A 27,218-nucleotide genomic window follows, 5' to 3' on the forward strand; every position below is an offset into this window, starting at 1 on the left:
TGGACAAATTGACCCCCCTGATCTCAGTGTGTCCCCTGGAGAAGGGCACGGATAGTACCCACCTGGTGGGGTTGCTGTGAGGGCTAAATTAGATGACGCACAAAGTGTTCCTAGCTCGGTGTTTGGCATGTAGTACATATGCAAAACAATAGTTATTCTTTTAGCTACCCTTTTCCGGGCCAGAGGGAAAAATGTCTTCATGCCTTCCAACCAATAATACAAAAGTACCCAGTGTGTTTCCACTGAAAACAAACATCCCATTGAGAAAACTAGCCAAGCTTTGTAACCTGACTTTATTTTAAAATTCCAATGGCCAGAACACTCGATAAGGTTTGTCTGTTGTTTTGTGACTCCATTCCTTTGACATATTCAAATGTGTAGGAGAAACTGTTTCACCTCCTCCGGGAGGAAGAATCCAGTGATTTTACGATGCAGCTGGATCCCAAAGTACTTCCGGATTCTAAGGCGGCATAACTGCATCAAAGAAGGGGGCCCTGGAAAAAAATCAGACAGCCACACATTGGTTTCAGTGATCTAAGACAACTTTTCCATTCCTTCTTTTAAAGCATACAAGATACAACATTGTGATAAGGAAATAATTATGGTACTGTTTAAGATCATTTTCTGTGTTTTATAGGAGGAATTTTTAGGCCATGTTTTCTCTTTTCTGGACTAACTGAAATGAGTTTATTATGTTTTTATTTAGAACAGACTGAAAAAAATTCAAAGCTTAGTCTCACTAAGGGAGGCTTAAGGGAGCTAATTTTGGAATTATGAAGCTACAGAAAATTCCCAATAATGAAAACAAAATTCATGTTTAATGGCTTTCTTTATCTTTTACATTAAAAACAGTAAGCTCATATTTCTAGAAGGAAGCATTTTTATAATTTGAGCAATTTTAAGATATTTGAATACAATGAGTTATCAGTGAATCAGATGTTATCTTAAATCATAATTGTTTTTATATTCTGCATTCAGAGCTAGCCCAATGCTTCAATTCATTGGTGAAAAGCGAACTAGCACAAACCTTGCATAAGGAACCAGCCAAGAGTTTACATTTTAGGACAGTGGTTCTCAACGGGAGTGGGGGGAGGGAGAAAGGAGGGATATTTTGCTCATCAGGGACACTTGGCAATGTCTAGAGGCATTTTGGGTTGTCACAACTTGGGGAAGGTGCTGCTGGCATCTAGTGGGTAGAGGCCAGGGATGCTGCTAAACATCCTACCGTGCATGGGACGGTCTCCAATGGCCCCAAATGAGAACAATGCTGACGCTGATAAACCCTGCTATAGGGTAAAAGAATGGAAAATGACTCCCGCCACCACCTGCACCAAACTATAATGGGGATTCTCTTTTGGTTATTAAAACCACTCTTTTAGAAAAGCAAAGCTATATAGCTCCAAGAACTCCACAGGGCAGTGGTCCTCAATCCAGACTGTACTTTAGAATCACCTACTGGAAGAAGGTGGCTTTAAATTACGTGATTTTGGGCCCCGCCCAGAGATGTTGTTTCAATTATTGTTGAGTGAGGATCATGCATCTGGATTTGTTCAAGGCACGTGCCCTGGGTGCTCGGATTGTGCCGCCAGAGTTGAGAATACAATCAAAAGGACACAGTGGCTTCTAATTTCCTACAATGTCACCAAAAGCTACAGGATAAAGTGGATTGCATATTTCTCCGATGATGGAGAACAAGGAGAGGGGGAAACAACACATACAATCAGAGAAATCAATGCAGTATTTTCAATCAGGCCCTCATAGCACCTTCAGAAGGTCCCTGTTGGAATTTAGGATAACTTGCAGATTATATTCAGTGCACTCAAAACATATATTAACACGTTGCAAAAGGTGTGCTGTGGGGAAACAACTTACGCTCATCTCGCTAAGGAACGCTGAAGGATATGACTAATCATCTGTGCTAGATACACCGTCAGGGACAAGTGTAGGAGGTACTGATAAAGAATTACGAGGAACAAGACATCAGAGCAAGCCTGATGGCGAATCCGGAAAAGCAGAACATCCGAGCAAACTCGGTGGAGCTACCGATGCAAACTGAGTATCTGCTGTTTACCACAAGTATGATGATGTACAACTGTCACCTTAATCCCATATAAATTGACCTGAAAACCCACTACAGCTTCGTAGCCATTTGCCACACTCAATAATAAAATCAGCTCATTCTATGTTTCTGAATTGACATGTTGCTTTGGGTCTTCACTTCTTTTTTTCCCCCAGCAACACTCAAAATGCTTTACAGCCAAAGTGCATTCAGGAGTGGCTCCTGTGGAGCTGGGATGAAAGAGAGTCATTTTCAGTTTTCAGTGTTTGCCACAAGTACACACTGCTTTAGATGCTTCTCAAGGTGGTTGGGTCATATTCTTGAACTCCTTTCCGGGGACACTCAGAGACAGAAATGACTGTGTTAAAAAAAAATAATAATAAAATAAATAAATAAAAGAAATGACTGTGTGAAATCCACAGGTCCGGCTTTCTGTCCCCATTTCCCATGGGTTTTCTGCCTGCTGAGAGGTGACCTTACCAGAAGCCCAAAAATGACTCATGGAGGCAAAAGAAGTGGCGATTCTCTCCAATAGAAAACGGCATTTTATAAACCAGTGGGATCATTGGCCACACTGTCACTGAAATGTAAATAAAGGAATTAAAGGTAACACAGGTGTCTAGCAATAACTTTGGGAAATAAAGTAGAAGGGAAGAGTCAGTGGAGGCAATCTGAACATTGGGTGTGTGTGTGTGTGTGTGTGTGTGTGTGTGTGTGTGTCTTTTTTACTTTAGGGGCTCCGAGGCACTTATGCCTTAGTGGAGCTCTTTCCCAATTAAAAAAATATATATGACATTTTGAAATTGTGTTGGTGTAAAGATTAATATAATCCACGTTGAGTTTTATTCACTTGTCCTTCCAATTTTAAAAGGAATTAAAACATTTCTGTGGGCCCCAAGTATTGTGCTGTCTGTGCCTGCTGGAGAAATCGGCCCTGTATAGATAGACAGAATTTTTTCAAAACAAGAAATCTTCAAACTGCAGGTCCAGTTGCCTGGTATTTACCCCACCACTTAATATAAAGGGCTTCTATTGGACTGTTTCTTGCACCTACGGTCAGTGTTCCCCAGCCCAGCTGGCATGGCTTGGGGAGTACAGGCCTTGTTTGGGGGCCCCAAGGCTGGGATTTGACTGCAACTACCCTGGAGTAGTGGGAGGAAGAGGTGAAAGGATTCCATGGCTACTTCACAACGGTGCCCAGAGCCAGCCCTAGTGCTTGGCATGTGGGGACAAAATAAGCCGATTACGACATGAGAATCCTTCTGCTAGGAAGCCTGCTGCAAAGTCCCACAAGCCCTAAAACTTCAAGTCCACACTGTGGTAAACAAAGCAGGTCCTAAGCTGGCTGCTCTCTTCCTCTAGGGACAACTAAGAATTCAGTCTGAGGGATCTTTGCTCCCCACCCCAGCCCACACGATCTCACAGCCCAGGGAACTGTCCCTACCCCCTTGCAACTGCTCAATCACAAGGTCAGAAGTGTCAGTTCTTATTTATGGAGGAATGTGGCCTTATTGTTGATTAACTTTCATAGTAAACGTTTCCAGATTGCTGTGAATCATTAAAGTCATACTTAGTTACATTCTTACCCCCAGAAACCACTGCCCAGTAGTTCGGCCCGTCTGTAGTACAGTAACACATTGTGAGGACATTAGACAGCCCCAGAGAGACCTCTGCTACATCATTCTAAATAAAGTATGTTTTAGCCAACGTTAATATAAAAATTTTAAAACAATATCTTCATTCTTTGAAAACTGGCCCATCTCATCTATGAGTATTAGATTACCCAAGACAGCCTGTCTCCCACATGCCAAACAGCAGGATGGTGCTTTATTCCATCACCAGTACTGCTCCTTGTTGAATACTAAATTACATCAGCCACCCACAGTGGATGACAGCAGACAACGAGCCTTTCTATAGGACCAGAAGTCAGAACCCAGTCAGTACCTGCCTCCTGCTAGAACCCGCAGGAGTTTCTATGGGTTAGGGTTTAGGTTCGGGCAAAGGAGAAGCACCTTCTCTCTGCAAGAAGAGCTGTAACAGAGGGCTCTCTGGAGACACCAGCTCTAAGGGACGTTTGCCTTCGGCATTCTTGGCCTGGGTGTCTGCTCCAAAATCCATGAGCATGCGGGCCAGCAGCACACAGGATGTTCTGGCCACTGCGTGAAGAGGGGAGTCCAGACCTCGGCCTTGGTTCACGCTTGCTCCTAAACAGTGACGAGAACAACAGAGACTCAGCTGAGGGGCAAAGTCCGAGCCTCCCCCTTCTCAATGCACTGCACCTCAAAATTCCCTAACAAAAGGGCATCCACAGTGAGGATAAGAATTCTCCTGAGAAAATGGAAGATGGCTTGATTCCATTTAAAACATGAGGTACATGCCATTTGACAATGTCACTGAATGTACAGCATGAGCTGTGAAGCGTATGAGGTTTAAAACCTCACCTGTGAGTGCAATACATAGGTGTGATACATACAAGAAAAATCCTGGTGGCGTGACAGCTGCCCATTTTTAACAGGCCCCTAATATTAGCCAGTACAGACCTGAAGTGAGGCTAGATGGTGAAATCCCAAGGTCACTGGGAAGGTCACAAAGTCCTCCTCTTTGGCAGCAAAGTGGAATTCTAGAACTATGCCAGCCAATTCTATGCCTACACTTTCATCAAATCCCTACCCCAGGCTGGATGCTGGCTCCCACTCTGACATATGGGATCATGTGGCTTTTCCTCAGTTGCTGTCCCTCTAGTAAAATGGGCATATATGTCCATTCAATAAATGTTAACTGCTTTGTTCTTGGGTTTGTGAGGCATGTCACACCTGGACGAGACAAAAAGAAAGAGAGAGCGAGAGAGAGGAGAAAGGAGGGAGGAAGAAAAGAGGGAGAAGGGAGAAGGAAAGGGAGGGAAGGAGGGAGGGAAAGAAGGAGGAAGTGAGGGAGGGAGCCAGGCAGGGAGAGAGATGGAGAGAAAGGGAAAGAGAGGGAGAGAGAAGGAGAGAGAGAGGAGGGAGAATGAGAATGAATATGAATGAATATGAATCTCCTAATTCATGGCAATGACTACTAGATGAGTAGAAGGCAGTAAGAACTATAAGAACATTCAGGGGGGGAAAGATTACTGGAGTTTTAAAGAAAAAAACAGGACTCAAATAATTAAAGAGGTGATGACATGGTGTTCCAAGTTTTGAAGAGGGGACTGGACAACAGCAGGGAGGTGAAAAAGAATGATGCTACACAAGCCTTTTCAAAGATAATGTAATATTTACAATGGGCTAAAAATGAGGCAAGTGCAATTTCCAAAACAAAGAGAATTAGTGAAGAAGGCCCAAAATAGGAAGACTCAGCCTTAATCCGGCAACTTTGGGAGTTATCCAGGGCCTAATAATATGATAGGAGGGAGGAGGCAGAGGAAAGGGAGGAGAAAGTAACCATCATCAAGGACCACCCTGGGAGGAGATATTACCATCATCCTCATCATTATCCTCATTACAAGTGAGAGAGCTAACGTGAAACAGTTTAAGACAAGTCCCCATGGGAACACAGTCAATATGAATCCCCACCTTGTCCAACTCCACTGCCCACACGAACTCTGAGACATAGAAAGAGCTTTAAAATACATTTAATTTACTTTTCATTTTCTTTGTTTCATTTCGCCTTTTGTTTTACCTGACTCCAGCAGCTTCTTGACACAATCTATCTGCTCCTTTTCACAAGCCAGGTATAGGGGCGTGCCCAGGTGGCGGATGTTATGGTCAAGGTCGGCCCCATGAACTGCAAGAGACTCGATGCACTCCATGTGGCCTGCAGCCCAAAGCAGGAGAAAACAGTTACAGCACAAGTTCTCTCTCTCAGCTAGGAAAACAGCACCTTCCCCATTTTTGTGTGTGATTTTAAATCTGCCAGCAACTTATCCAGGGGACCAAAAGCTGTTTCTTTTGCTTTGAATAGGGAATGATTTTAAGCACTGCCATGAGGTCACAGGTTGACCATGGATGTGATCTGCAGCTCCGAGTGGAACAGCAGTTGAGTTTACTGGCCTTGGTAAGCAACCAGCAAGCATCCGCCTTTCCCATTGTTTGGGCTTCGTAATCGGTCCGAGTATACAAACGGAAGTGAGAGTTGGGGAGAGGTATGGAAGAACAGGGACTGAAGATGGACCTGGAGAAGAAAGGGCACAGCACGGGTCATGGGACAGGGGAGCTCACTTACAACCTCACCAAGGACAGGCCCTGGGAGAGACAGGCCACAGTGGGCACAGGCGATGCTTAGAAGAAGCTGCCAAATGCAACATGAGCGGGGCCCAGTCTGGCAAACTAGGTTCGGTGAAACTGAATCAGTCACTCTTCCTTGGTCTAGAATGTCATACTTTAAACATTGCCCCTTTGCATTCCTCTTGTTTTGGTTCATGTATCCAGTGAATATGAGTTAGTGTGTCTCTTAGTGGATACATGTCAATGCTTTGGGAGATCATTATAATAATAGTTGGGCCAGTCAAATAGGGCTGCTGTAAGGATCTGGGGGAGCCATTTTGTGAAAGCCACTGGGGAAACAGAAAGCCCTCTGGCAAGGTACGGGGATGGGGATGATGGAGGAGGGGGAGGGCCGCGGCGGCATTGGAGAAAAGCAAAACTTGCATTTTTATTTTTTGTCTCAGAGTTAAGAATATCAGAAAAAGTGTGGCTTTAAAAATTCTACACTAGATGAATAAGTTATAGGGATGTAATGTACAGCATGGTGACTATAGTTAACAAGACTGTATTGTCTACTTGAAATTTGCTGAGAGAGATCTTAAGTGTTCTCACCACACAACAAAGGTAACTATGTGAGGCGATGGATGTGTTAATGAACTTCACTGTGGTAATCATTTCACAATGTATATTAAATCACATTGCATACCTTAAAGTCATACAATTTTATTTGTCAATCCTACCTCAATAAAGCTGGGGAGGAAAAAAGAATTCCCCCAAACCGTATGAAACAACTTACATTCCCCAAACTTCAAAGTTTGTTTCACTTAGCAAACTTAAGTAACCTTGAGACAATATTCTTTAAGGCCTTTAAATAGAAGGATATAATTTGTTTTATTACATAATTTGATTTCTATGGAGTCATGGGTTTCACGATATATTCAACAAATATTGATGAATAGTCTACTATATGCCAGGCTTTGTTCCAGAAATACAGCAGTGAACATTCCAAATGCTTTAAAAAGGTAGCTCTCAAACAGACTGCATCAGAATCATCTGTAAGGCTTGTTAAGCAAAACACAGATGGCTGGATCGCCCCCCTTCCCCTGACCCCAGAGTTCCTCATTCAGGGGGTCTGCCGTGAGGCCCAAGAATCTGCATTTTTGTGTGCTAGGTCTCACTGATGCTCTGGTCCCTGGACCCCACTGTGAGAACTACTGCTCTAAAATAGACCTCCTCTTCCTTCTTTCTCTCAACAGTAAGATCCCTTGAAGGAGTGGTTGGAAAACTTCACTTCACAGTAGCTTTACCTCTCTTAGCAGCTTCGTGGATCGGGGATGCCAGCTCACTCACAGGGCAGAGGCTGGCTCCATGCTGCAGAAGCAAATTCACACAGTCCTGGCTGCCGCTGACACAAGCATTAAACAAGGGAGTGTGCCAGTCCATGGTGATGCCATCCACCTGGAAAGGAAAGCTCCACAATGAAGACAGCCTCTGGGGTGTTCTGGGCTCAAATCTATACTCTACCACCCCGAAGCTGTTATTTAACTTCAGTGAGCCTTCCATTCCACAGCTATAAAATGGGGACAAAAATACCAAACTCCACGAACTTGATGTGAAAAACTGAATGAGGCATGGAATGTAAGGCACCAAGAATGTTACCGGATGTTCTATCTGCTCCATGCCCTCCCCAGGAACATGAACTTGGAAACCGGTTAGGATATTTCCATACCTTACAAACGAATCTCTTTATTTCAAACATTTCATCATAGACCCATCCCACACCAATCCAGTTTCTTCAGAGCAGTCAGAGTAACTTTTTAAAATTGTTAATGTATCATTTAAAAAAAATTTTAAACATGATTTTTATACAAATATAGAGTGAACACATGCCAAAGATTTTTTTTTAATTCATTCATTAACTACTAAGATGGTAAGGCTGGCTCAAAGGAGAATTTATATAGTCAGTCAATGGAATGCTGAAATACATTTGCTACTAAACACAAAATTGGTTAATACCTTATAGGGCCATAAAACTATAATCTTTGGGGCTATCTTTGCTAATGTTGGAAATCAGACAGAAACTTACATGTTTGCATTGAACTGCACAGGGTTTGGGCTATAATTGAATAGGAAAGAGCAAAGCCAAATGCAGATGCATTTTTCTATATTGTTAAGACATTCTTTGGTGAACCTGTTAAACAAGAATATAGTCCTGGCAAGGCCAGGACTAGTGAGGCACAAAAGATGCCCAGGGGGTGCAAAATTTAAGGAGACGACTCCCTCCTAGAGCTGTGAGAGTGCTGCACGCCCCTGACAGTGAGCAGCTCTTTCAAGTTTGCACCCTGGGCACCTCTTGTCTCTCCTGAGCCCTAGCCCTGTTTCCAAGTGTTGGGTATGTTTTCTTAACCAAAATAGAAACCTGATGATGTTTGTATCCTTACCCCTCTCACCCACTCTACTCTCCCCCTATAAGGAATGATTTGAAGTCACAAAAATATTCTCACTTTCACTTCCAGGCCTTTGCATTTGGTGTTCCTAGTGGGTAGGCGGTCCATATCCCCCCCCCCCCCCCCCGCTTTTAGCTAACTCCAACAGGTCATTGAGCTTTCAGCTTAGACATCACTTCCTATACGAAGCCTAGTTTGACTCCCTCCCTCCCCATCAGAAATAAATGGGTGAGGAACATTTCTATGTGCTCCCAACAACCCTTACTATTAATACTTATTACATTGTGGTCGTTTGCAAAAATGGCCAGAGTTTCTGCACAGCATGCAATGCAGCTTTGCAATTCTTCATAAGATGAACACTATTTTTTCAATACTTGAAGCTGGGCTTGCCCATGTGACTTGCTTTGGCCAATGGATGGGACAGTAACAAATGTGTTTCAAGCAGAGAGCTTGCCCTCTTTTGTGGCTCTTGGAATCCCTACTACCATGTAAATAAGTCCAGACAGCCTGCAAAAGGATTAGAGACCACATAGAGATTTTCTGGCTCCCCAGACATCTCGGCCATACGAGTCAAGGTCATCATGAAGCAGCCTGCTCCAACCAACCTATCAGCTATCCTCAAGTACATAAGTAAGCCCAGCTGAGGTCAGCTGAACCAGCCCAGACCAGAAATGCTGTCCAGCCAATGCAACGAATTGGGAGATAAATAAATGGTTGCTGTCTTAAGCCATTAAGTTAGGGTGGTTGCTACCCAGTAAAAACTAATGGATAAAAACAGTGTATTGTAATTGCCTGCTGTGGCTGAGATGGCATGCATTCAACAAACCTATTTTCTCTCTCTTAGGCATATAACCATACTGCGTTACCCAACTTCTCTAGCAGTTGGGTGTGGCGTGAGATCTGACAAATGAGATGTGGGCAAAGTGATATATGTTACTACCTAGACTGGTCCTTAAGTTTTCCGTGCACAATCCTCCACATCTTTTCCCCTTCCAACCACCTGGAATGGAGGCTACCTCTAGAGCACACGTGGAAATGACTTACTGAAAATTGTGGAGCAGGATGGAAGAAGCCTGTATTCCTGAATCACCCATGGAAAAGAGTCACCCAACTGGCAATGCCCACACTGGAATGTCATTGAGCAAGAAATACACTTTCAGTGTATTAAGCTACTGAGACTTCAGGGCTTATATACTGAAACAACTAGTGTTGCAGTCAGTAAAACACCTGTTTATCTGGCTGTCTCCTCATTCAATTTATAAGTTCCTGAAAGTCTTTATCCAGAGTTAGGCATATAATAAATGCTCAGTAAATACTGGTTGAGAGAATATGAGAACCTCATATGTAATTTTCTGATCAGACTTTCCCGTCACTTTTGAGCATGAGGAGACTTAGTGAATGGAAGATGTACTGGTACCTACTTTCAAATTCAATGATTCTGTGTCTCCCTTGGCAGATCTCTCATGGCAATCGCAATTCTCATTCTTCAAATAATCATATACCTTTTTCTCTTTCAATCCTTGCAATACCACAGTAAGTTACACAACTTTTTTTGGTATTTCCCCCATTTTTCACATGTAGACGCTAAAGCTCAAAGAATAAGGAACTCGTCTGAGTTTCCAATGTTAGTAAATGGTAGAAATGGTCTGGGACCATTATTTAGGTGTCGAGCCAAATGTGCTGTGTTTTCTACAATATTTCACTACCTTCAAGCCGTAGGAATGAAGACAGAAATCTAACAGCTAATTATTAGCAGTGACTATTAAAGAAAATGATACAGACTTGAATCATTACTTTCTAGCTAAAAATTCAGTATTTCATCTATTGCTAAAGCAAATAAGCTGGAAGGACACGATGCTTTTGAAAAATACCCCTCTTCATATTTCAAATAAGGCTAATCAAAAATGCTGCTAATTATTCTGAAGGGATAAAAATAGTCATTTTTCATTCATGGTTATTAAGATGCTATTTGAGCTGTACTTACCTGAGCTCCATGCTTCAATAAAAAGTTGGCACAAGAGGAATGACCTCCAAGACAGGCTTCATGGAGTGGGGACACGTGATCTGCTGTAACGAGGTTCACAGGCCACCCCTGGGAGACGGGACATGGGCAGAGGAACGGGTGCAAAACATCAGTTCCATAGGGTTGGTTTTTCAGCCACAAATGCAGTACTATGACGATTCTTTTAAAAGTTAACCTGGCCTCAAATCTGACAGGATACTAAGGTATTGATAATGATGTAGAAAAACATGAACAAAAAAAGGATGTTTCATTCTGCTGGTGGGAGTATATTATACAACCACTTAGGAAAACAGTTTGACAGTATGTACTGTATTAGAATGTATGCTACACATACCTGTTACCGAGCAATTGGACTCAAGACTGACTTGCATTTTGCTCTCACCCTCTTGCCCTCCCTCTTGCTGGCTTATTGTTTTGATGAGGTCTTTGACAAGCAACTATTCTTGTGTGTATTCCTGCATGGTTGGGCTGAGCCTCTGATGCTCCAGCCTTCAGCCATGAGAAGAAAATTTCTCATGTCGCCACTGGTCAAAGAAGGATGGGAACAGCTTGGAGCCAAGCCCAGCCTAGATTAGCTGACGCAGAGACTCGTTAGCGAGAAACGTTTATTGCACGATACCACTGCGTTTGGAGTGGTTGGTACACAGCAAGAGCTTACTAATGCAGGTAGGTATTGGAATGCTCATTCTACGAAGGCAGAAATTGAGGTTCCAGGAAGAGAACTTGCTGAAATAACGTGATAGAGCTTAAACACATGGTTCCGGCTGATGTTCAGTAACCATATAAATACTGAATATAAATCAGGATCCGTCCAATTTAGTAAGTGACATATTATAAAAGCTGCAATGATCATTTTTGTCCTATCAAAATAAGCTAAAAGTTTCATTTTATCTGAGAAGCAGCTTAACTTCTTTTAGCTAGAGTTTTGCGCTACTATCTATATTTCTATTTATAATAGGCTGTTGCTATCAAAAACAGCTTAAGATAGTGGCTTGGGGTAGTCTGAAATTTTTCTCTAGAAATTATTTTCTTATAGGAGGATTACTTAGTCTGGAAAGGTCGATGAAATTGGATTTTTTTTTCAAAAAGCATATTTATTTTCACTAACCACTGCCTGAAATTTATCATGTCCTTCAATTATGCATTGAATTATGAATGTAGACAGCAAACCAAGTCCTGTAGCAGTATACAGGACTATCATAGAGAGGAATTACAGATATTTTTATTACAATTGTTACAGATATTTAAAATATCCAAAATATATGTTCATCCTACTTAGCAATTATGGTTGGTCATTAGAATCACCATGAAATCATATTTAGTTCATTACTAAAGAAGTTCATATATTACTTGGTCACACAATTGTCGTTTAATATTTTGATAGGTTTCCTTTGTGTTTTGTTTTATGTATTTAAAACATTAGTCTAACAAGGGATTCATAGACGTTGCCAGAATGCCAAAGGGGACTATGGTACAGAAAGGGCCAAGCGCTCCTAACTTAGAAGATCTATTATCTTTTCAGAGAACAGAACATCCTGAACAAAAACTTTTTTAGAATGTTGAAGGGTGATCTTAACTGCTTTCTTAGACATGCCTTTGCTTAAGATCCACCAAAATTTCAAAACCAGCAAAACTCAAATTAATGTGTACTTGAAATTACACCTGAGGGGCAGAGAAATTAATATCAAACTGGGCAGAGCCACTATCAACTGGAGATTCAATAGAACTGAAAATGTCTCAGAAATTATAAGATGACATATTTAAAAAGACATTTGCAAGCATGTCTTTTTTCATATCAGGGGTTTTCAACCCCAGCACTACGGACATTTTGGGATGGGTAACTTTTTGATGTCCTATGCAATGTAGTATGTTTAGTAACATCCCTGGTCTCTACGTATCTCTCTATCTACTAGATACCAGTATCAACCCTTCACCCCCATCCCAGTTGTGACAACCAAAAGTGTCTCCAGACATTGTCAAATGTCCCCAAAGCGGCAAAATCACTCCAGTTGAGAACCAACACCACATGATAATTTTTAGGAACATAGTTTATCGAATAAAATGAAGGCAATTCGAATGCACTCATCTGCCCATTATTCATTCAATAGATATTTAATACAGCACCTACTATGTGCATAGAATTGTGCTAAATTCTAGTATTAGGCCAGCCTCCAAATATAAAATATGGTTGGATAGGACGAGATTCACCTCACTTTGCTGAAGATGAATTTATACCTTAATATCAGGCTGTGATTTTTTTTTTCTAAATGTGGTGAGCAGTAGGATGTGCTTAATATTTATTTTATTTTCTTTTTCAAAAAGCTACCTACCTGGCTTATGAGTTTCTTCAAAGACAGCAGACTCCCATGGATCGCAGCTTCATGCACAGGAGTCCGATCAGACACAATATCTGTGGAAAGGGAGGAAGGGGTTACATCCTTTGAATGTACTTTAGACCCAAAGGCTCATCCTTGCCCATCCACCAATAAAAGTCTAATAGGTCTTATTGGATGGAGACGTTGGAGTCAATCAATCAAACTCTCATCAGGACTTCAGCATTTCTCCCCTCCATTAACGTTTCCTGTACACAGTTTATTTGAAATGTCTAAGGACCTAAAGAAAGAACTACAGCCAGTGTCCAAATTAAGGACAAAAGAGGTAGATTGGGATGACAGATGGGTTACTGTACTTCTACTTACACACTGATTTCAAAGGCAAATGGTCCATTTAGTTAAGTGAGAGCTTCACTAATTACCAGCATTAATGTGTTACGCTGTGGTTGCCAGTCTAGTTTCCCGCGTGAAATACAAACTTTGGCATCACAGCAAACAGTGCCATAGACTAATAGTAGTAATCAAGTAATTACATACACCATTAGGCTTGGAATCAAATCTAAACAGAACCATATCTATTTATGGATTACCTCCTGTTCCAGAATCAAGTGCAAATTAGAGTTCAGTCTGACCTTGTTAACAGGGACATTATTTACCCCCCAAAGGCAGCATGCCGACGTGGTTAAGGGAAAGCTCGGAATTCAGACCCTCTTGTCTTCTGAGCTGTGGGTCCCTGGACAGGCCCTAAGCTTCAGTTTCCTTCTCTGCAAAGTGAGGACAGCAATATACTTACCCATGGCTTAATATCTATTAGCTACTGTTATTATCCTGCCCTAATGCTAAACAGAGAGTCTTGATTACATCCCATAATCATTGCTATTTAAAATAGCAAATTTGTTCCACAACTATATGGAAGGAACGCACATTCTTAGGAAGGAAGCCTGTAAACTGTATCTGAACACATTAAATGCTTTCCTCTCTCTTTCTAATTGAGTGTGGATGTAATCTGAATGAGATATAGACCTGAATTTTTCTCATCTCAAACTGCGTCTAGTTTCCAGAACAAACGCAGGAAGTCAGAATGTGAGGAGGCTCGTCTGAGCTTGCTTCAGCTCCAGCTCGGCCTGCTTAAGTAAACACCACTACACACAAACAAGACAGAATGGTCTGTTACTAGCCATGCCTTTTAAAGGAACTCATATGTCCTAAAAGCTGAGAAGACCTGGACAACTTTGAAAGGCCCTAAAGGAGGAGGTGAGAACACTTTGTACTTAACATGTGTTGGCTGAGGTCGGCCTGCTCCATGGAGCTAGCAATGTCCCGGAAAATCTGTCCCAGTGAGCAAATTACCATCCTTCCAGATGGATTTATGAAGCATGTAATAGGTAAGGGGAAGCTAAATGAACCCGCCTACACACTGCCCATCCAATGCTTTTCTTCTGGTCTCACTAAGGTACTTGAGGCACCTTAAGTCAAGTGGCTTTTCCTACCTCCAAAACCTTATGCTCAATAGAAACTCAGTGTCCTCAAAGCATTCTCCGAGGTTCCAAATTCTCTCAGGAAAAGCACTGCTGTCTCTAGCACTCACAGCCTACAATCCAGACTGCAGATTCAGAAAGATTTCTCTCGAAATTAGTATTCAAAGGACAGTTAATTCTATCCTGTTGGTGCTAATGCAAAATACCATCCACACAAAATCTTGAGTGAGAAGAAAGAGCCAAAAATTGGAAAAGGTTTTGAAAATCAGTCGTAAATAGATTTGCAAAAGTACCCTTATGGATCACCGTGTGTGTGATGATTAATCTATTTTTCCAACTATGGGCTCAGCTGCTAGGAAATAGCGCTGCCACATTCCTCAAACTTTCTTGAAGCTACCTCAGATAATTAGAGGTGACAGCCTCAACAGTCCAGGCAGGTAATTTGGGTCCTAAATAGTCAGTCCGCTCAGGTTTCATTAAAATGATGCAATTATATTATCAAGTGCAGGCAAAAATGGGCTCTACTTTCTATTCACTTGTCATGGAACCATTACTCCTATTTAGGGTAAATAAAGAGTTATGTACTTCTCTGAGGGAAAAAAAAAAAAAGGCTACCTGAGGTGTGCTTCAGAATGTAGCATTTACAGAGCAGACTCTGTCTTTGAGAAGCGCAGGGTGTTGTCCTGGTAGGTGGCTGACAATATCTATCTGTCTAACAGCTTTATTGAGCTATAATTGACATACTATACGACTCAGCCACTTAAAGTCTATAATTCAGTGGTTTGGGTATACTGATAGAGTTGTGCAACCATCACCACAATCAAGTTCAGAACATTTCATCACTCCCAAAAGAAATCCCTTGCCCATTAGCAGTCACTCCCCATTTCTAGTACCTTCAACCTCTGGAAAACACTGATCCGCTTTCTGTCTCTATGGATTTTCCCATTCTGGACTTTTCACATAAATAGAACCATACCATATGTGGTCCTCTGTGACTGGCTTCTTTCACTGGGCGTACTATTTCAAGGTTCATCCAGATTGCAGTATGTATCAGTACTTCATCCCTTTTTATGGCCGAATAATATCCATTGCATAGATAGACCACAATTTACTAATGCACTAGTTGATGGACATTTGTGCTGTTTCTACTTCTTGGCTATTACTAATAACACTGCTATGAACATTCATGTACACTTTTTTGAGTAGATGTATGTTTTCAGTTCTGTTGGGTATACACCTAGGAATAGAACTACTTGTATAATATGGTAACCCAGTGTTGAGCCTTCTGTGGAACTGTGGCTGGACCACTCGATATTCCCACCAGCAGTGTATGAGACTTTTCTTCCTGATTTAAAGTCAGTTTAGACTAGGGCTTGGTAAGGCTATCACACTGTGCTTATATTCTTGCCCAGAAGAAAAACTTGGGCCCTTGTAAAACCAAAATTCATCTCAAATTTATACAAGGACTTTAACCTCAACAGGTCTCTGAACAATTGAGTGATTGTGTGAAGACTTAAAATTGTGACAAGGAATGGTTGACATTTTTCCTAGCTTTGAGAGCATGAATTATGCATGTGTGTATATATGTGTGTATGTGTATGTGTACATATACATATATACACATATAGTTTAGCAAACACCATAATTTGCAACACGGATTAGTCCACACACTTACTTTAGCTCTTGAGAACACTGAGGAGATATCCAGGAGATGTCTCCCCAGGGTTTTCCAGAGCCCACCCCCCCCAAACAAGCAATGAGCTACAGGCTCAACACGTGTGAGTTACACCCAGAAGCAGCTTTGCCTGCCTTTCTGCTGATAACTGGAGAGAGCAGAATCAATGGAAAGGAGACCTTTTCCTACCAGAACACGGATGATGCTCACCATAGGAGACTATGGATAAAGGGGAGATTCAAAGTCACAATCCCCTTTCCACTGACCCCACCAAAGTCTTTGAAACTCAAGGGCCATAATCTGTATATAACATGTTATCCAAGCCCTTGGTATATATGAAAGATTCTTCCCCAACACTGTTCAGCCAGGGTCTATTGGTTTTACTACCAAAAATGAGGTCAATGGCAATCAGTAAGTCATGGCTAAATGGGGCCAGCGAGATCTCCTAATGAAACCACTCCCTAAGTCCACCAATTAGTGCCATTAAACTTAACTTTTCTTTTAAATTGAGTCTCCATCAAACTTACAACACATTAGGAAAGCTGCCATTTCCTTTTTATTGCAATTTCTGGAATGATTTTTTTAAATTTTCATTATTTCATAAGAGATTTAAAATGCACTAATTGGTACATTCTAAAAAGATCTATTAACGGAGCCACGCAAGCTGCCAGTGAATGCTGGGCCCGTAGCATAAATCTATCATCCTGGGAAACATTTTGCAAGGTCAAGGGGTAAAAAGAGAGGTTGGGTTTCTGTGAGATGGCGGAAGCATTTGCTTTCAGTCTTTGGGATGTGATAGGGTAGGACTGAGCCCAGCCTATCTGAGGTCTCTGACTCCCGACCTGTATTCAGTCCCATGTCATCAGGCTGCGCATTGACCATTGGCACTTTCATGTTTAAAATATTAACTCCTTACCCTCCCTTCCTCACTCTCCTCCTAAGCCAGCTCCTCCTCCCAACTTCTGTCTTCTCTAGACTGCATATCTGACATTAATTTAGGCTTAAAAACTTTACAATGTTGGCTGATTTCTCTCCTTTAGCTCCAACATAGCCTAAGTTTTCTTTCTTTTGAAATTATCTCTTATTTGTGCTTTCTCTGTCATTTCCAAGTTTGGTCCAAATGCAAGGTCCATGCTTGGATTAGTGCAGTGGTTCTCAAAGTGTGGCCCCCAAACGGCACTGTCAGCATCACCTGGGAGCTTGTTATAAATGCAGATTCCCAACCTCATCCCAGAACTACAACTGTGTCAGGGGCTCTGAGGGTGGGGCCTAGCCATCTGCATTTTATCAAATTCTCCAGGTGACGCTGATGCACGTGAGAGTTTGAGAATCTGTGAGTTAGTGCTGGAATTTCCCATGACCCCTCCACAATCCATCCTGACTGTGGCTACCAGTTTAATTTATTTACAGTCTTCATGATTGCCAGGTCTCTGCTCTAGAATCACCGATGGCTCCAAAGTCCCTGCCTCATGAAGGTTAAATTCTGCCACCCAGCTTTTGAAGGTTCATTATCACGTTTCATCTCTCCAAACTTTTTACTAGACTCCCTAAGACACTCTGCGTTCTAGCTGTGACCGTGTGTTCACTTTTTAAGTACCATATATACTGGGAGTGCCAAAAAAAATATATACAACCAGAGTTGTACTAGGACCTCTAGAAACCCTAGTGAACATCAACATAATACTTAGCTGTAAAATAATCATGCGGAAGTCAAGCGAATTGCTGATTCTTTTGCTTTAAAAATATATTTATCAAATTCATTCTAAAAAGTGATTTCGTGTGCCACTCTCTTTTCTACTGCTCCAAGTCTATGCTCAATAATCCAGTTCTGCCTTTTCAGATCCAAATCCTATTCACTGCTCTGCTCATTTTACAAGCAAAATGGGATAAATGAATGAATGAGCAGTCTTACCTATTCAGTAAGTCCAAGGAAAGGCACTGTGTATTTTATTCCTTATGTTTTCCCCCCTTTCAGCCCGCGTACAGTAGGAAATTAATAAGCCCTAGCTGACTGCAGGGTCCCTGCATAAGTCCATTTGATTGCAAGTGTTCGGGGCACCCTACCAGGGTGCTGGATATAACAATCTCCCCTCTAAGGCCTACACCCAGTTTTCAGATTCCTTTCAGTTAGCAGCCACCTGCTGAATTCTCACAGGAAAGGGCTGTTGCCCGGAGGTGTGAATCTCTATACATTAGCAAAGACACCACCTGACAGGTGAGACTCATACCTGTAAGACACTTCTCCAAAGGTTAAAAAAAAAAGGCTCCTTTTAAAGTGAATCGATCAGGTTTGAACATGCTTTATAAACCCAGCCCCACCTAAATGCCAAATACCTAAAACCTTTTGAATCAGTTTTAACAGCCTGCACAAATGTTCCTATTTATAAGTAACTTTTAAACCTCCAATTTAATGTAAGTGATGCATTTGACCTTTAGAGCTGAAGCTTTTACTGGAGAATAAACTTTGACAGTTGACTTTCTATGGTCTATAGGACTCTGCACACAGAGGTGTACACATTTTTGAACAACCGTGTAAAGGATATATGCTCACAAGCTATGGACATCGGTCCAATAAGTGCCCCATGGACTTATCTCAGATGGAGCCACTGAAACTGTCCAGCCCTGTTCTCTCTCCGATAAACAACCTCTCCCCAGCACTCTGATTCCACAGCCCCTAGACTCACGGCCCATCAGTGGATTTGCAAGGTGCCTGGTATCAGGAGGGCCTCTGGGCTTCCTGACGGTCCTGTCCTGTGGTGCACCATCCGTGGTGCTGTCCTGGGCTGAACAAGCTCTGTGTTCCATTTCAATGGCTTGTGAAAAGTTTCAATTCCATGCTTCTGCTCCTGAGAAATTCTGGCACTGCAGCCTGCCAAGCTGCACCGTCCTGGTCAGATGGTAGAGAACAACTGTCTGCAACAGAGAACAGAACAGGCAGGATAATCCAAGTGCTACTTGTGGTCAGACACATACACACACACACACACACACACACGCACGCACGCACGCACGCACCCGCAGGCTCCACCTAGCTGGCTGGAGGCTGGCCAAAGCCCAGGACAGCCCCCCAAGCCCCAAGTCTACAAAGTAGCTGATGTCACCTCCTTTCGAAAACTGAGACCAATCAGTGAGGAAACCTTGGGGTTTTCAGGAAGGAAACAAAGTTTGTAAATTTTGGAGAGTGAAGGAACTGGGTGGGGGTGTAGGAAACCTTGCTCCTTACTGCAGCCTTGTTCCCCCCTGCCAGGATCCGTTTGTTACTTGGGGGCTTCTTGTGGAGACAAGCCCCAGAACCCAAGAGCAGAGAAAGCTGGTATTGCTGCAGCCCTGCTGAACTGCTCACTCAGCAACATGCCCAGCACGCCCAGGCCATCTGCGCATGTGGTTCCAATTTTTCTGGGAGTTTCTTATGGGGAAATGTATCTATATGTTACAAACATGCAGGTTTGGAAAAGCACTTGTTTTCTTTCTTCTAACTGCAAGGATTTCATTAAATGCCCTGCTTCACCCTTCCTCCACACATTATATTTTAACTTCTAAGTAAATAATTAATGGTTGTTATTGGAAAAACGGACTGCTGGCTGGCATGGGGGCATGGAAGAGACCTACCATCTTTGTTAAAAATAAAAAGTTTTACTTTGTGAAGGCTTTGCCTTTACAACACATTTGGGGCTTTGCACGTGTCTTTGCAGATACACCATTTCCCCTCACCCCTGGGTGCTGGTTCAGGCTGACGGCCACTTAGATTCTGGCTACTTCTCTCTTCCAGGTGGCAGGGGATTTTTCTTCCTCCTTTGGGAAGGCACTGAGTGAGTCTAAGCACAGTCTGGCTGTGAAATGGCAGACTGTTTTTAAATGCCCAAGATGTAGCCTCACTGTTTCAGACTTATGGATCCTCGTTGAAAGACATGGTAACTATTGTTAACAGTTTGAGGAGAGTCCTTCACATTTTATACTGCATCTCCGTGTGGTACATATGTATACACATTTATCCCCTAACATCTGTCATATAATTGTAATTATATTGTTCTATGCTTTTTACACTTATTTGTCTTGGGGATCTTTCCATTTCAAGCATATATAGCTTTCGTTAGTCACTACTGCAAATATTTCATTATTTTCCCATGACGTAGGCAGAATGTTACCATTTCTTTTACGACTACAAAAATACTGAAGTCCATATTTTTGTACATATGGCTTTGTGCACACGTGCAAATATTTCTGGAGGGCAGATGCCTAAGGATGAAAATGCTGCTCATACACATGGTAATTTCTCTACAACTAAAGACAGGATGGAGTAAAAGTCAAAATGAAAAATTCTGAATGAGTTTAGTACATTGCATCAATGACGATTCCCTGGTTGATATTATACCACAGTTTTACAAAGTTATTGGGGGAAACTGGGCAAAGCTATAGGGGATCTCTGTATTACTTCTTTTTTTTAATTCAAGTTTATTGGAGGTGACAATGGTTAGTAAAGTTACATAGGTTTCAGGTGTACAATTCTGTATTACATCATCTATAAATCCCATTGTGTGTTCACCACCCAGAGTCAGTTCTCCTTCCATCACCATATATTTGATCCCCTTTACCCTCATCTCCCACCCCCCTTCCCCCTTACCCTCTGGTAACCACTAAACTATTGTCTGTGTCTATGAGTTTCTGTTTCTCATTTGTTTGTCTTGTTCTTTTGTTGTTTTTGGTTTATATACCACATATCAGTGAAATCATATGGTTCTGTATTATTTCTTACAATTGCATGCGAACCTACAATTATCTCAAAATAAATTTCAGTTTGAAAAAGGGGTTGTTCACTTGAAATTGAGATAAACACTCTCAAATTGCCCTCCCACCCTATTTGCAGAATTAATCGAGAAAGCCATGAGCACATACATTGTTCACTACTCCATCAGGAAAGATTTGAAAACCAATAAAACATGTATTTGGCAGAAAGGAAGAAATTTACTCCCAACTAGACTGGATGACAAGGAGTTAACAGAGGGGCCCAATGGTTCCCGGAAGCTGGACTCCATCACCATTCTTTTAGAGTAAAATCTGCATAGTACAGCTTCTTTATTTACCTTTAGTTAAATTCCAAGAAGATAAGGCTTTTCCATATTCAAATTTAAGTTTATTGTCCAAAATGACAATAAAGATTTCCAGGCTGTTGCCTTAGTACCTAGTAGGGAATTAATCAGCTTTCAATCTTCTCATTATATTTATAATGCTGATCAACACTTGTGAATATTGGAAAATGGGAACTGATTTTTTCAAATTGTTTAGCAACAGTTCTAGGCAGGAATTAGAAAACCATTACAAGAGAAGCTCATGCATTTTTAAGGATCTGTATGAGGATAAAGCTGAATTACATGTGTATGAGCTGTGATGATGGAGAGTCATACGACAAGAACAATCTTACCACTTCTAGACAGTCCTTGTGTGTATGTTCAGGAAACTTGGCCCAGATTAGGTAAGAATTGTGTCCTGCAGCTGCTGTAAGGCCAGCCACTCCTTTTCAAGTGCAGTCTTAACACCAGCCAGCCTCTGCCCCACCCCTCACCTAGCTGTCCATTGTTGATGTCACACATGGATTATGACTCTTTCCTCCCGAGGCCTTGGGGAGCCCTGAAACTCACCTCCCATCAGTCAAAGTGGGCCCAGGAGCTGAAACCTCTTCTCATTCCACTTAGCACTTTTTTCTAGCACAAAACATTTAAAACCTAAAAGGAACACACCTTCTCTGAAAATTTGGAATGATCTGTTTTTGCTGTACATCTGTTTCAGTTGTTCTTGCATAACTGGCCCTGCATGCTGGGCTATCTGAGGTTGCTACTGTGTTTCCCTGAAAATAAGACCTCACCGGAAAATAAGCCCTAGCATGATTTTTCAGGATGACTCCCCTGAACATAAGTCCCAATGCGTCTTTTGGAGCAAACCTTAATATAAGATCGGTCTTATTTTTGGGGAAACATGGTACTTTAGAAAGCAGTCACTCATTCCTACCCCATCTAGGAGTACAATAACATTCCAACAAGGATGTGTGTTTAAAAATCTGGCATAATACAGTATTCTTGAGGAAACAGGCAAATTAAAATTGAGACAGTCTGTATAACAATGGGACTGGATTCTTCAAAAATGCCAATGGCACAAAGCACAAAAGGTGGGGGTCCTCTTTCCAGATGAAAAGACTTGATAACTAAATGTGATGCATGATCCTTGATTGGATCCTTATGGGGGGAACAAGACAAAAAAGACCTCAGTGCCACAATCATGGAAACTTAAATATGAATGTATATCAGATAAACACCGTTCATTAATGTCAACCTTCCTGCATGTGATCACGGCACCACGTGATGTAGAAGGATCTATGTGTTCCTGGGAGATGCACGCTGAAGTGCTTAGAGCAGAGCCATATGGGAGCGTGATGCAAAGGGAGAAATGTACATCCCTATGTACACATTTTGCATCAAAGAGAAAAAGTTAATGCAAGTTCTATAGTCAAAACACGAGTGTATATATATGAAGCCCACATTGCTCAATCTGTTCGCAAGCCATTGTCATTCCTCAGAAGCCCAACAGCCACATGTCCCAGAATGTCAGGCTGATTAGAAATGCTGTTCTCATTGCACAATTATACAGGGTCATAAAACAAACAAGAGACTGTCTTAAAATTTTTTGACGTTTTAGTTATCGTGGGCTTTTTTCCTTAACATTGAATTTTTAAAATCCAGCACTAAAATATTTATCTGATGACTGAGTTTTTCAATGCCTCCTTACATTGCCTCATCCAATTCCTAGCCCTGGTGAAGAATCTTGGTGTCCATGGTTTACTCACAAATGGTTCGTTTAGAAAATGTTTGTATATGTACTAATTATACATGGATATATATATATATATATATATATATATATATGTATATATTATATAGGTATGTGTATACACATGTATACACATATGTACCGCATTTCCCCGAAAATAAGACCTAGCCGGACCATCAGCTCTAATGCGTCTTTTGGAGCAAAAATTAATATAAGACCCGGTATTATATTATATTACATTACATTATATTTTATTATATTAAAGACACAGTATTATATTATATTATATTATATTATACCCAGTCTTATAGTATAACAACCAGTCTTTATTAGATTATATTATATATTACCCTATATTATATTATATTATATTATATTATATTATATATTATATTATATCCAGTCTTATAGTAAAATAAGACCAGGTCTTATATTAATTTTTGCTCCAAAAGACGCATTAGAGCGCATTTGGCTAGGTCTTATTTTCAGGGAAACATGGTATACGTACATATACATACAAACATATGTACATATACACATACATAGAGAGACAGGTAAATGTTGCAAAATGCTAACAATTGGTGAACTGAGATGATGGATGTACAAATATTCATTGTATTATTCTTGCAATTTTTTCTATAAGCTGGAAATTTTTCAAGATATAAAAACCCATGTAATTTTACTAACCATTGTTACCCCGATAAATTTTAATTAAAAAAAGGTTAAAAAAAGAAATAACAGCAGAGGAAGAAAAATTAATAAATGAAAATGAAAACCTGACATCCTTTTTTTACAGGTTAAACTGATGTTAAAATTTGAAGCTGTTCTTCTGAGTGTGACCGTGTATTTGTCCTAGTACACACTCTGCTAAAGGAAGATGATGATATATTCCGCACGCAGATGTCCATGCAGGAGCAGCCCCTGGCAATGATTTGTGACGGGAAAACGTGAGGTTCAGAGCATTCTCCCCTGACAAGCTGTGATTATTCAACAATTCATCCCTCACCACGACAGCTTCAGGCAATGTCTCTGAAGCATCAGCTGTTCTCTTTGTGTTAAGTGTATAAAATCTTAGCAATGAGCATTGTTACTGAAAAAAAAATCACCTGTAAACCTCAAGTAGATTTGACATGGCATTATTACAAATATCAGGAAGAAGAATTACTTGGGGAAAAGCAATTACTTAATAAAATATTAACAAAAAACTTAGAGATGTCGATGACATATTCAACCTTTTAAATAATTTAAGGGATTTTGAAAGAGTTGAGGCTTAAATCTTCAAGAGACACAGGGAAGCTTATTTTTTTTTTTAATAATGGGTCAAGGCAGATGATGGATACAGTCAGATAAATAACGGATAGATAGATGCCAGATAGACACATGGTAGATAGATATATTAGATGTCTGTATATAGACAGATGGCATATGGATGGGTAATATTGGGTATTTGGTTATTAAAATGTATTTCCCTTAAAATGATTGTGTATCTATTTTAAATTATTTTAAACTACTATTTTAAATTGTCTTCTTAACCAGTAAATACCACTTCAAATATTTTCTAAGAAATACTTCAAACATTTAAAAAGATTTATTAAAAAATGAAGTTCACACTAGTATTATTTATAACAAGAAATTAGAAATAAGTATCCAGCAACATGGAAATAGCTAAGGAATATGACACAACCATTTAAAAGGATAGTGTAAAAGAGTTTGAAACTTAGAAAATCATTATAGTATGTATGGTTTGTGGAAAGAACAGAAATCAAAAATAGTTTTATAATAGGATCGCTATGTTAAATCAGGCAAAGAAACCAAAACAAAACCAAAACAAAACCACGATGTACTGAAAAGTCACTAATACCTTAACAGTAAAAATTAATAAATATTACGCACATGAATAGTTCTTTTAAAATGCAGTCACCCCGCCAGGGACCTTGCCTAATTACCTTATCTAAAATAGTAGCTCTCACCGTCACTGTTTACCCCCATCTGCTTCATTTTTCTTATCATTTCCTGACATGATGATATACATGTACGTGTTGCTTATTTCCTGCTGCCGACACTAACACATAAGCTTTACTAGGGCAAGGACCATGTTTATCCTTTTCACAGCCTCAATCAGTGTCTGGCACATAATAGAAGCTGAGTAAAAACATGTTGAACAAAGTAATTGAGAAGTTATCCAAGAGCACTTCAAATATGATTGACATTAAAAAAAGTATACTATTTGGGGAATAAACCATCCCACATCCTGTGAAAAATGTAATAATCTATAATAGTGTCAAGAATCCCCAAAAGCAAGCAATTATAATCTCATATAAACCAGATGATTCGTCTGATGGTCTAATTCTAGTTTGATGGGATGTGGGACTCAAAGGGAAGTGAAAGACTAGCGCCTCTCCAATCTCTACATTCATAAATCATAAAACATTGCAGTAACTCCAAGATGCAGGGATTGAGACCTGTTCTGTATCCACATCCTTCTGGAACGAAAAGGATCGGTTCTGGGACTCAGTTCAGGATTAAAGAGCACCCTCCCCCCCAAACACACACACACATTCTTACCAGACTGGTGGGGTCCATAGGAAATATTTGTGAAATCCATGGTCGGCAATTTCAGGAAGTGGAGGAAACAGCAGGATTCCCAAATTCCTTGGGCCTACAGGCAGACCGAGTATCATAGGACATCCTGGGGCTTAACACAGAGCTCAGACATTCAGCAAGATGCAGGATGACCTAAAAAATGCCCTCAGCATAACACTTTGAAGATAGAAAGCCTCCAATTCCTGAATGTTCTATGATATGCGTTTTAATTTATCAGTATTTTCCTTTAAAGTGACTGCCTTTGATATCATGCTTAGAAAACACCTTCCCTTTCATGTATATTCATGAACACTTTATTCTAGTACTTATAGCATCATTTAAAAACTTTTAACATTTAAAACACTAGATTCATTTTTGAAATATGATGTAAAATAAGAATTTAACCTTTTCCCCAAACAGTTAACTAATTAAGATTAACTTATTTGATGTTCCAAAGTTGTGAAAATGAGAAAAAGGTCTGGAATAGTGCTAACAGAAATATGATGCTAGCGACATATATAATTTCAAATTGTACTGTAGTCACATTTCAAAAGTAAAAAGGGGAAATAATTTTAATAATACATTTTAGTTAACCTAATATATTCAAAATATTGTCATGTCAATGTGTAATCAACACCAAAATAATAATTCATATTTTTTGTACTGAGTCTTCATGTAGTGTGTATTTTAGACTCACAGCACATCTCCATTCATCCTAGCCACATTTCAACTGCTCAGTAGCCACATGTGGTGAGTGGCTTCCATATTGAACAGCACAGGTTTAGAGCAGTTCTCTCTCTCAGCACTAGAGACATTTTGGACCTGACATTTCTTTGCTGTGGGAAGCTGCCCCTTGTAAAATGATCAACTGCACCTCTGACCTCCACACACTGCATGTCAGTAGCACCCATCCCTTAGTTGTTGCAACCAAAAATGCCTCCAGACTTTGCCAAATGTACCTGAGGAGGGTGGAGGCAGCGTACAACTGTTCCCAGTTGAGAATCAAAAGTCTAGAAAAACTGGAAAAATAATATATGTTTGGAACAAATCATAGGATCATCTGAGAGAAAGTGTTCTTTTTAGAAACTAGTATCACTATAGTCACTAAACCATGACAGAAGTACTTACAATAATTAAAAGTCTATCCAATTTTCATGTCCTAAATTCACAAAAAGGAGAAGAAAGGATCTCAGAAGGGGAAGGGGCTGGGAAGAAGAAAAAGGAGAGGTAGGAGAAGAGAAAAAAGGAGGAGAGGAAGGCTGTTTTTCGAGTACACCTTTGTGCTTATTTTGGGCCCCTACTCGCAGAAATAATATTGACGCAGCATTGAGCCCATCTCAGTGATTGGCATAAACATGTAATTATTTCAAACACCCTGGGACTCTTGACTTTGCAAATAAATTGGCAGGTGCTTGGGTTGCATCAAACCATGCCTGGGGAGTGCCCAGTGTCTATTTCAAAGAACAGCATCTAATATCGAAAGTGATGAGCGACAGACCCCACCATCCAGGTGAGCTAATTTCTTCCAACATCTCTCTTATCAACCAGAACCTCAGTAACCGGAAATCTCGACTGTGATGTTTTTAAAGTATTTAGCATTTTTATATATATAAAAAA

At 40.6% G+C, this 27,218-nt stretch overlaps 1 protein-coding gene across 5 annotated transcripts; it reads right to left on the bottom strand.

Moving 5' to 3' along the window:
- Positions 1 to 274: 274 nt before the first annotated feature.
- ASB9 (ankyrin repeat and SOCS box containing 9) lies at positions 275 to 27,078 on the bottom strand. Of its 5 annotated transcripts, XM_074323246.1 has the most exons (9): positions 26,561 to 27,078; positions 25,584 to 25,677; positions 18,884 to 19,112; positions 13,044 to 13,123; positions 10,675 to 10,782; positions 7,551 to 7,701; positions 5,720 to 5,854; positions 4,072 to 4,263; positions 275 to 494 (listed from the first exon to the last, which is right to left on the bottom strand). In XM_074323246.1, exons 3-9 carry the CDS (start codon positions 19,002 to 19,004, stop codon positions 370 to 372), a joined length of 912 nt encoding a protein of 303 aa, XP_074179347.1. In that variant the 5' UTR covers positions 19,005 to 19,112; positions 25,584 to 25,677; positions 26,561 to 27,078; the 3' UTR covers positions 275 to 369. The 5 variants fall into 5 exon arrangements, with proteins under 5 accessions (XP_074179347.1, XP_019601876.2, XP_074179348.1 ...); XM_019746317.2 differs by lacking the exons at positions 25,584 to 25,677; positions 26,561 to 27,078 and adding an exon at positions 19,423 to 19,610; XM_074323247.1 differs by lacking the exons at positions 25,584 to 25,677; positions 26,561 to 27,078 and adding an exon at positions 19,411 to 19,610.
- Positions 27,079 to 27,218: the final 140 nt, after the last annotated feature.

This window comes from Rhinolophus sinicus, chromosome X (genome assembly GCF_036562045.2).
Source record: "Rhinolophus sinicus isolate RSC01 chromosome X, ASM3656204v1, whole genome shotgun sequence".
NCBI classification, from domain to species: Eukaryota; Metazoa; Chordata; class Mammalia; order Chiroptera; family Rhinolophidae; genus Rhinolophus; species Rhinolophus sinicus.

What these genes read in the sequence shown, in the direction of transcription:
- ASB9 (XM_074323246.1), bottom strand. Translation starts at nt 19,004, where the DNA reads ATGGAACACAGAGCTTGTTCAGCCCAGGACAGCACCACGGATGGTGCA. An exon ending in TATTGAAGCATGGAGCTCAG is followed by an intron (nt 7,702 to 10,674) that starts GTAAGTACAGCT and finishes TTTCCTTTCCAG; the next exon opens with GTGGATGGCATCACCATGGA. An exon ending in GCTCTTCTTGCAGAGAGAAG is followed by an intron (nt 495 to 4,071) that starts GTGCTTCTCCTT and finishes ATTTTTTTCCAG; the next exon opens with GGCCCCCTTCTTTGATGCAG.